Source organism: Sapajus apella, unplaced genomic scaffold, assembly GCF_009761245.1.
Source record: "Sapajus apella isolate SASKATOON/1434 unplaced genomic scaffold, GSC_monkey_1.0 scaffold111, whole genome shotgun sequence".
In the NCBI taxonomy this organism is placed as follows: domain Eukaryota; kingdom Metazoa; phylum Chordata; class Mammalia; order Primates; family Cebidae; genus Sapajus; species Sapajus apella.
Window position 1 is genome coordinate 72,722 of NW_022437051.1, and position 11,664 is coordinate 84,385.

General features: G+C 39.7%; 1 protein-coding gene across 1 annotated transcript in view; it reads right to left on the bottom strand.

Moving 5' to 3' along the window:
• Positions 1 to 11,664, bottom strand: part of ANKRD30A (ankyrin repeat domain 30A) — a 184,829-nt gene that overhangs the window by 53,755 nt on the left and 119,410 nt on the right. The window contains exons 16-19 of the mRNA XM_032259736.1: positions 9,125 to 9,287; positions 4,029 to 4,107; positions 3,647 to 3,858; positions 731 to 835 (exon numbers count right to left, since the gene is read on the bottom strand). Of these exons, the coding sequence (XP_032115627.1) occupies positions 731 to 835; positions 3,647 to 3,858; positions 4,029 to 4,107; positions 9,125 to 9,287 (559 nt within the window). The remainder of the gene's footprint in view (positions 1 to 730; positions 836 to 3,646; positions 3,859 to 4,028; positions 4,108 to 9,124; positions 9,288 to 11,664) is intronic.

The following is an 11,664-nucleotide window of genomic DNA, read 5'->3' on the forward strand; positions in this document are numbered from 1 at the left end:
CCTGGAACCAACCCAAATGCCCATCGATGATAGACTGGACAGGGAAAATGTGGCACATATATACCATGGAATATTATGCAGCCATCAAAAATGATGAGTTTGTGTCCTTTGTAGGGACATGGATGAACCTGGAAACCATCATTCTCAGCAAACTGACACAAGGGCAGAAAATCAACCACTGCATGCTCTCACTCATAGTCGGTTGTTGAAGAATGAGAACACATGAACACAGGGAGGGGAGCATCACACACTGGGGTCTGCTGGGGGCAAATAGGGGAGGGACAGCAGGGGGAGGGGAGTTGGGGAGAGATAACATGGGGCGAAGTGCTAGATGTAGGTGGTGGGGTGGAAGGCAGCAGATCACACTGCCATGTGTGTGCCTATGCAACAATCTTGCATGTTCTTCACATGTACCCCAAAACATAAAATGCAATAAAATTTAAAAAAAAAAAGAGAAAACCAAACACCACATGTTCTAACTCATAAGTGGGTGCTGAACAATGAGAACACATGGACACAGGGAGGGGAACATCACACACTGGGGCCTTTCTGGGGTTGGGGGGGGTTAAGGGGGGATAGTGGAGGGGGATTGGGGAGGGCTAACATTAGGAGAAATACCTAATGTAGATGACAGGGAATGGATGCAGCCAGCCACCATGGCATGTGTATACGTATGTAACAACCCTGTATGTTCTGCACATGTACCCCTGAATTTAAAGCATAAGTAAAAAAAATCGTTCTTACCTTTTATTTTCCGATTTATTGTCTTGATCTCTTTTTGATATGTAGTCTGAGGTAAACACATATAATTCTGTGAAGCATGCTCAGAGTTAACCTATTAAACGCAATATCAATAATAGTCTGTTTAAAATTTTTTTTTCTATAACAAAGTTTCCCAAGGTCAATCAGTAGCATGATCTTGGCCTACTGCAACCTCCCTCCCCCAGGTTCCAGAGATTCTCCTGCCTCAGCCTTCTGAGTAGCTGGGATGACAGGTAAGAGCCACCATGCCAGGCTAACTTTTGTATTTTGTGTAGAGACAAGCCAGGCTGGTCTCAAACTCCTGATCTCAAGTGATCCATCTGCCTTGGCCTCCCAAAGCACTGGGATTACAGGCATGAGCAACTATGTCCTGCCTCAATAAATAATTTCAATTTCAAAATAAAAATAATGACAACGATAAATTTTTTTAATTTAAAATCTTTTTAAAAACACTACTTTTATTTTTTACTTCAAAGGCAATTAGATTTAAGGCTGTTCACATATTGAAAACCAAAATATTTCAAGAGAAAACCTCACATATGCTCTGTAGATCATGCTCATCTTTTATCTTCGTGTGGCTATTGACTAGGCTACTGAGCATTAAAAAAATCATATTTACAGAAAATTATCTTGTGGGCATATTTCAAAAAGGAATTAACTTCAAAGCATCTCCCTTACTCTGTTGTTATCACTAGATATAATGAGACATTTCGAACAAAATATAATATGATTAAACATTTGATATATGCATAATTACAGAATTTTTGTTAAAAACTATGCATGGCATGAAGAATTCTCAGAGTATGTCATGTGGAGTTAAAATAGAACTCTGCAGAAGCTGTTTAAAGGAAATAAACAGAAGCTATTTTTAAATGAAGGCAAACAATTATTAAAGTATGCAATTAATTCTTAAGACATAACTTCAGAAAAGTAGAGCAAGCCTTCACAAAAAGAGAAATAAAAACCTGTATTCAGCTGGGTGAAGTGGCTCACACCTGTAATCACAGGACTTTGGGAGGCAGAGGTGGGCAGATCACGAGGTAAAGAGGCAAACACCATCCTGGCCAGCATGGTGAAACCCTGTCTCCACTAAACAAACAAAATTAGCTGGGCATGGTGCCACATGCCTGTAGTCCCAACTACTCGGGAGGCTGAGGCAGGAGAACGGCTTGAAGCCAGGAAGCAGAGATTGTGGTGAGCGGAGATTGTGCCACTGCACACCAGGCTGGTGACAGAGTGAGACACCATCTCAAAAACAAACAAACAAAAAAACCACTATTATTCATGAAACATCTAATATGTTCCAGACACATATTTGTAGACTTTTCGTCACCTTAGAATAATGAGGATGATGATGGCATTGATGGTTACGCTACTCGCTGCTTCCTAGTCATTATAGGTTGTTAAGAACAAAATAATGAACAAATATAGAATGTCTTTCTCCTAGGCTTTCATATAGCATACTCCACATCTTTGAGATGGGAGATTATATGGCAGTCTCAGAAAGATCTGCTCTGACCATAGAATTCCCCTGCCACTCCCATATCCATGCTAAATAGAAAGTTCTTCAATTTTCTCTATCCTAACATTCTCTGTCTTGATTTTAAGAAAAAGTTATAGTGACATACAAGTGTTTTGTATTTGTTATTCTCTTCCTGCTACCATAGCATAATCCCTCATCTTGGATATTCAAAGAGACACTGCCTAGCACACAGCTGGTACTCAGAAAGAAATTACTCCAGGCCAAAACAAAATCACCTCAGTTAAGTCTAACTTTTGAAACTGCTGTATTTCTCTGGAAAATCTGCAGTAATAGTCTGCTGCAAGTTACCATCCCTTTACCACAAATTAGAAATCCACATGCCTGTTCTTATTCCACATTCTTGTCCTAACAATACTGCTTTCATTTAAATGCCACTTTGATCATTTTGTCTTATATTTGTATAAAGACTTTCCAGTTTACAAGATGTTTTCACATTTGTTACTACATTATTCCATTGCACATAACGAAGAGGTAGATATGAACACTATTTTTATAAACAAGGTTACTGGTATTTGATCAGGTTAAATAATTTTTTCCCAGTTCCCATAGCTAGTAAGTTACAGAACCAAAATACAGGCTTATCTTTTTACAGCCACTCATTGCTGTTACCACTATGCTGCTGATGCTTATATCTAAGTGGTGAGGTCTTTCCTATCTCTTACACCTCCACAGTTGTGACCTTGGAATGCATCAGAATTATTTGACACATATGTTGCTGCAGACGTGACTGCCACAGAGGAACTCAAAGAGTTCTATTTGTGAAAAGAATGTCTACTTATTAAAATACTACTCAACCAAATTGGTGTTGTATACAGTTTTACAGGCGCTCTATTTCTCATGTTTACCCAACTTACACTAGAAAATGAAACTATACCAATACATTCAAGCCCCAGGCATGATCTTTTCAAGTTCCAAGTTGTACAAGGCTAAGACTACAGTTTAACTATTTCTCTCTGAATCCATTTAGAGCTTTCTTACATCCAGATATACACAGAATCATTTATTTGCCCATAGATGAACACACATAAATTATTTACATTTTAGACCAACTTAACTTCAGAACTCAAATAGGTTCCTAGTGACATCTAAGCCATATTTTCTTTTGCATTATTCTACATTGGCTTCTTGTATTAATCCTGAAAAGTAGCAGAGTTGCGCTATATAGCAGTTATCTACTTCACATATGAGTGTAAAGTATGTTCTGATAAATGTCAGAAAATTATTCCTATGGACACATGGAGACGTAAGAGAATAATGTAAAACCATCTTTTTATATCCTAACATTACTCAATATTGACATTTTAAAATAACAAAAACAACAACATCACCAATACACAGTACCTCAGGATCTGAAGGTGATTTCTTATCTTCTTTTAGTCCTGATTCTGATGTGGGCATTTTATCTACAAATTGTTGTTCACAGACAAATATATGAGAACATTTATTACTGTAAGTTGTGAAAACATATACAAATCTATTTCCATTTATGAATATTTCAATAAAATAAACATAATAGCAGAAATAGAATTTCAGGACTGAAGCAAGTTCAGAAAAAATAATTGATAGTATAAAGACAGATAGCAAAAAGTATTTTTTAAGTAGACATTATAGTTCTGTCTATAAAATTGTTTTCTAAGTAATAGCATTAAAGTATAGAAATATTTAGAGGTATTTACTAACTTAATGCTTCATTATTTTGGTCTAAAAATAAAAGTTTCATTACTTGTTTCATCATGAGGAGCTCCTTCAATAATGCAAATATCATCTTCTTGTTGTTCAATTACTGTCTTCAATGCTCCCCTCTATTACAAACAAAAAACAACCAAAATTATAAACAACTTTAGAAAAAAATTGTATTTATTAACTCACTCACTCTATTTGTCAGTAAGACAAAAAAAGTGTATTGTATCTGTCATCACAGGCATTATCTTGGGAGAAGCAGAAGATATACACAGAAGGTAGATTCTAGCTTATATTTAAGAAATGTTAAGAGACTTATGAAAACATATAAGAACAAATAAGTATAAGTCACCAGTTCTACAATTTTAGTTAATAAAATACATGTGGGCACAAAGGAGAAAACAATCAGTTTTACCTGAAAAGCATAGAAGATGCTGCCATAATTTAGACATATTTGGAAGGACAGGCAAAATGCAGAGTCAAGATACAAAGACTCTAGGACTCTAGGTACAATAACATATAAGGCATGAAATAACATGGCAAATTATGGTGCCAAAGTGATGTGGTAAAACTGGAAAACAATCAGAGGAAATGAGATGAAGAGGTAAAATGGGCCCAGACCATGTAAGATATTTGTCATGCTAGAATGTGAACTTATCCCTTTCTGTTGTGGTTATCCACTCAATGTGCAGAGATGAGTTACATCATTACAAATATATTTTAGTAGGGGGACCCTTTCAGCAATGTAAAGATAGATGAACATGGGCAGATGGGGCAAAACTAGAAAGGAGTACTTCAAAATTATAGGTAGAGAGTTAATTATGGTAATAAAAGATGGAAAAATATAAGAAGGTAGGAACTACAAAATTTGGTGTGTGACTGGATTGGTGATGTGGAGGAGGGTTGACGAGTAGGATGTGGGGGAGACTTGAACAGCAAGTTGAAGTGCTTGAGCCTTTCCCTGCTACTTCCTAGATGTCATTTTCTAGGATGGGGTGTGGGGAATGTTCCCGTGTGAAGCCCCCCCAGAGTTGGGCCTCACTGTGCGTGAACTTGATCCAGGACACAGTTTCCTGTTAGAGGCAGTCGAGCTATGGGGAAGTAGGAATGGAAAGAATAAGAAAAATGTCAGCCTCTATTTCTGACTACAGTGACCCTGGGTAATGGATGTGTGTGCTCTTTCTGTTCCTGTTGAGGAGTGGGTTTTATGACTCTGTTTACCAAGTTAAGTATAGCCTTTTGAGGACCAGATGACATTCCTATACTCAGATAAAGATTAATGGCTTAGCCTGTGACATTTCCAGATTGTTATCCTTGTGACCACATGTACTGTTAACAATGATAAAGTACATCACCTGCTTACCTTTTATGACCCGTGATTATGTACCCGCTCTGCTGACATTTGCTTTTTGCAACTTTCTGTGCTTTTTGCAACTTTCTGTTCTCCTTATTGTAAAGCTTACATAATGTGCACTGACGTCAATCCTTATAATCTAAAGGTATATATTGGAACCCTGGACACAAATAAACTTGCTGCATAGTCATTGCCTATTCAGTCCTCCAGACCCCATCTTTCTGTCTCTTTATTTCTGTGCACCTCCTCTTCCAGGCTGGGACCCTCTCGCTGGCCGAGACTCCCCAGCGGGCTCCCCGTCACCCACAATGGGGAAACCAGATGACAGGGTAGATTACAAAGAGTCAGAAAAAAGTCAGGAAAATAATAGAAATGATGTTTTCCGTTTGAGACCCATAAAATTTGAGGCATCCAAGGGGCTTGGAAGAAAGGTCTGAATAAATACATTTGGAGTATGAGTTGATGACCTACATCAGGAAAATTGCATAGTGTGAAGAAGATAAATACTTATAAGATAGGTTAAATGGGAAGAATTAAATAACACAAACCTATACAGAAGGAGGAAGCTTTGAAAATGAAATCAAAGGAGGAGAAAAACATGTGATTAAGTTTCTCCATTATATATGTCCAAATTTGTTTTGAGAATATAACTGTATTTATACTGGTAAATATTTCTGAAACATTATTGCAATATGCATAGTTGAATTGAATGTAACATTTAATTCCAAAACACCAATTGAAGATTCTGAAAAGGACCTTTATAAAATTTAACATTGAACCCATCTGGACTGGTTCACAGCTGAATTCCACCAGACATACAAAGAGGAGCTGTTACCATTCCTTCTGAAACTATTGCAAACAATACAAAAAGAGGGAATCCTTCCCAAATCATTTTATGAGACCAACATCATCCTGATACCAAAATCTGGCAGAGACTCAACAAAAAAAGAAAACTTCAGGCCAATATCCATGAAGAACATAAATGCAAATATCTTCAATAAAATACTGGCAAACTGATTGCAACAGCACATCAAAAAGCTTATCCATCACGATCAAGTAGGCTTCTTTCCAGGGATGCACGGCTGGTTCAACATATACAAGTCTATAAAGGTAATCTACCACATTAACAGAACCAAAGACAAAAAACACATGATTATCTCAATAGATGCAGAGAAGGCCTTCCATAAAATTCAACACCACTTTATGCTAAAAGCTCCCAATAAACTAGGTATCGAAGGAACATATCTCAAAACAATAAAAGCTATTTATGACAAACCTACAGCCAATATCATACTGAATGGGCAAAAACTGGAAGCATTCTCTTTGAAATCTGGCACTAGAAAAGGATGCCCTCTCTCACCACTCCTATTCAATATAGTATTGGAAGTTCTAGCCAGAGCAATGAGGCAAGAATAAAAAAATAAGGAGTATTCAATTAGGAAAAGAGGAAGTCAAATTGTCTCTATTTGCAGAGGACAGGACTGTATCTGTAGAAGACCCTATCATCTCAGCCCCAAATCTCCTTAAACACATAAGTAACTTCAGCACCATCATAAAGATACAAAATCAATGTGCTAAAATCACAAGCATTTCTGTACACTAATAACAGAATAACGGAGAGCCAAATCATAAGCAAACTCCGATTCACAATTGCTACAAAGAGAATAAAATACCTAGGAATACAACTAACAGAGGATATAAAGGACCTCTTCAAGAAAAACTACAAATCACTGCTCAAGGAAATAAGAGAGGGCACAAACAGATGGAGAAACATTCCATGCCCATGGTTAGGAAGAATCAACATTGTAAAAATGGCCATACTGCCCAAAGTAATTGATAGATTCCATGCTATCCCCATCAAGCTAAAAATAACTTTCTTTACAGAACAGGAAAAAAAACAACTTAAACTTCATATGGAATCAAAAGACGGCCTGCATAGCCAAGACAATCCTAAGCAAAAAGAACAAAGCTGGGGGCATCACGCTACCTGATTTCAAACTATACTACAATGCTACAGTAATCAAAACAGCATGGTACTGGTACCAAAACAGGGATATAGACCAATGGAAAGAATAGAGGCCTTGGGGGCAATGCCACATATCCACAACCATCTGATCTTTGTCAAACCTGGCAAAAACAAGCAATGGGGAAAGAATTTCCTGTTTAATAAATGGTGTTGGGAAAACTGGCTAGCAGTGTGCAGAAAGCAGAAGCTGGACCCCTTCCTGACACCTTACACTAAAATTAACTCCAGATGGACTAAAGACTTAAACATAAGACCTTACACCATAAAAACCCTAGAAGAAAACCTAGGCAAAACCATTCAGGACATAGGCATAGGCAAGGGCTTAATGACTAAAACATCAAAAGCATTGGCAACAAAAGCCAAAATAGACAAATGGGACCTAATTAAACTCCAGAGCTTCTGTACATCAAAAGAAACAATCATTAGAGTGAACTGGCAACCAACAGAATGGGAAAAAATTTTTGCAAATCACCCATCTGACAAAGGCCTATTATCCAGAATCTACAAAGAACTACAGCAGTTGTACAAGAAAAAACAAACAAACCCATCCAAAAGTGGACAAAGGATATGAACAGACACTTTTCAAAAGAAGTCATAAATGAGGCCAACAAATATATGAAAAAATGCTCATCATCACTGGTTATTAGAGAAATGCAAATCAAAACCACATTGAGATACCACCTCACGCCAGTTAGAACGGTGATCATTAAAAAACCTGGAGACGACAGATGCTGGAGAGGATGTGGAGAAATAGGAACACTTTTACACTGTTGGTGGGAGTGTAAACTGGTTCAACCATTGTGGAAGACAGTGTGGCGCTTCCCCAAGGACCTAGAAATAGAAATTCTACTTGGCCCAGCAATCCCATTACTGGGTATATACCCAAATGATTATAAATCATTCTATTATAAGGACACATGCACATGTATGTTCATAGTGGCACTGCTTACAATAGCAAAGAGCTGGAACCAACCCAAATGCTCATCGACGATAGACTGAACAAGGAAAATGTGGCATGTATACACCATGGAATACTATGCAGCCATAAAAAACGATGATTTTCTGTCCTTTGTAGGGACATGGATGAATCTGGAAACCATCATTCTCAGCAAACTTACACAAGAACAGAAAATCAAACACTGCATGTTCTCACTCAGGCAGGTATTGAACAATGAGAACACATGGACACAGGGAGGGGAGCAGCACACACTGCAGTCTGTAGGGGGCTGCCGAGACAGGGACAGCAGGTGGGTGGAGAGGTCGGGGAGAGTTAACATGGGGAGAAATGCCAGATGTAGGTGACAGGGGGTTGGAGGCAGCAAACCACATTGCCATGTGTGTACTAATGCAACAATCCTGTGTGATCTGCCCATGTACCCCAGAATGTAAAGTATAATTTAAAAATAAAAACAAAAATAAATAAAATTTAACCTTGAAACTTTTAATTGCACAAGAGAAATGCTTACCTAATAATAAAATTATGAGGCATTTTTAAGTACTACTATAATGTCAGATGGAAATGTGAAATGCTGTTAGAAAATTCACATGCTTTTCTTATGTTTGTGTAAACAATATAGTACTATCTCAAATTGCTTATTTACACCATATAGGATGGTAGTTTAAAATTGGAGAAAAGGATGGCCGTTTAGGAACAGCTCAGGATTGCAGCTCCCAGTGAAAGTGCAGAGGGTGAGTAGACACCGCATTTTTATTGCCCACAGACTAGGAAATTCCCAGGCAGAGGAGCTCCACCAGTCACCAACGGGGCTGTTTCAGCCAGCACGGCTGTGCCGGCTGGCGCCGCTGCTTTGCCCCATGCAAATGCTTTGTTGGTGCCCCGGAGCAGCGGTTCTCCGTACAAAATAGACGGGTCCGGCTGCCTTTTGGCTGGCGATTGGAGCCACGGGAAGTCATCTATTTGTCTGTTTAAAAAGGAGACTGAGCAGGGAGCCAGGACAGTAGATTTCAGGGCAAAAAAAGCACCACGAATCTCAGTGGCACTGTTTAAGCCAGCGCAGTGAGTCGCCACATGGGAAAAAACACACACCCCAGAGCCTCCTCAACAGGCGACTGGAACACCAACTTAAAAAAAAAAAAAGGCTCTGAGGCAGGGAGCCAGGCGATCAGGCTCGGCTGGTCCCACCCCCACAAAAGAACAGCAATCAGAAACTCTCTGGATTGAGAGTTTCACAGCAAGTGCAGCTGAACCTGGGACGGTCCAGCTCTGTGGGGGAGGGGCATCTGCCATTACCGAGGCAGCCCGCCACTACGGAGGTAGTCAGCCAATGCTGAGGCAGCCCGCTGCTGCCAAGGCAACCCGTCATTGCTGAGGCAGCCTGCCGTTGCCAAGGCAACTCGCCACTACAGAGAGACTCTGTCTTAACAGAGGTGGGCCACCCTTGCCAAGGCAGTTCTAACTACACCCATATAAACAGGACTGCAGGGAACTTCACTCAGCAGCTGGGTGCAGCCCACAGCAGCTCAGCAAAGCCTCTACAGTCAGACAGTGACTAGGCTGCCTCCTTGCTGGGCAGGGCACCTCTGAAGGAAAAAAAAAAAGAAGGCAGCAGTGTAACAGAAACTCATAAATAAAGCCCTAAATCCCTGGGACAGAGCACCCGGGAACAAAAAGCAGTTTATGAGTTCTGCTGCAGCAGACCTAAACGTACCTGCCCAGTAGGTCTGAATGAACAACGGAGCTCACAGCTCAGCATTTGCCTGATATAAAGAAGAGACCATCTCCTCAAGCAGCTCCCTGACCCCTGTATATCCAAAGAGCCACCTCATAAAGGAGAGATCAGATTGACACTTGGTGGGTATCCTTCTGGGACAAAGATAGCAGAAGAAGAAAACTGGTAACAACTTTACTGTTAAGCAGCTGCTGCAGGTGATCCCCAGGCAAGCAGGGCCTGGAGTGGACCTCAGCAGACCTACACCAGAGGGTCCAGACTATCAGAAGGAAAACTAAGAAACAGAGATAACCTCATCATCAACAAGCAGAACGTCCACACAGAGACCCAATCTGAAAGCCAGCAACTACATAGATGACAGGTGGATAAATAAATAAAGATGGGAAGAAATCAGTGCAAAAAGGATGAAAACACCTGAAACCAGAACACCTCTCCTGCTACAAGGGACCACAACTCCTCACCAGCAACGGAACAAGGTTGGATGGAGAACGACTGTGATGAAATGATAGAATCAGACTTCAGACGGTGGGTAGTAAGACACTTCTGTGAACTAAAAGAACATGTTCTAACACAATGCAAAGAAACTAAGACCCTTGAAAAAAGATTTGATGAAATGCTAACGAGAACGGACAAAATAGAAAGGAATATAAGTGAATTGATGGAGCTGAAAAACACAATACGAGAACTTTGCGAAGCATGCACAAGTATCAACAGCCGAATGGACCAAGCAAAAAGAGGATATCGGAGGTCGAAGATCAATTCAATGAAATAAAATGGGAAGGCAAGAATAGAGAAAACAGGGTAAAAAGGAATGAACAAAGTCTCCAAGAAATGTGGGACTATGTGAAAAGACCTAATCTACGTTTGATAGGTGTACCTGAATGCAACGAAGAGAATGAATCCAAGCTGGAAAATACTCTTCAGGATATTATCCAGGAAAACTTCCCCAACCCAGCAAGGCAGGCAAATATTCAAGTCCAGGAAATACAGAGAGCACCACAAATATATTCCTCAAGAAGAGCAACTCCAAGTCACATAATCATCAGATTCACCAGGGTTGAAATGAAGGAGAAAATACTAAGGGCAGCCAGAGAGAAAGGTCGGGTTACCCACAAAGGGAAACCCATCAGACTCACAGCAGATCTCTCAGCAGAAACCCTACAAGCCAGAACAGAGTGAGGGCCAATAACATCCTTAAAGAAAAGAAATTTCAACCCAGAATCTCCTATCCAGCCAAACTATGCTTCATAAGTGAAGGAAAAATAAAATCCTTTGTGAACATGCAAGTGCTTAGAGATTTCTTCACCCTCAGGCCAGCTTTACAAGAGTTCCTGAAAGAGGCTCTACACACATATAGGAACAACCAGTACCAGCCACTCCAAAAACAATCCAAATAGTAAAGAGAATAAACACAATGAAGAATCTGCATCAACTAATGGGCAAAACAGCCAGCTAGCACCAAAATGGCAGTATCAAATTCACACATAACAATATTAACCCTAAATGTAAATGGACTAATCGCACCAATCAAAAGATACAGACTGGCAAATTGGATAAAAAGCCAAAACCCAATGCTGTGCTGTATCCAGGAAACCCATCTCACAAGCAA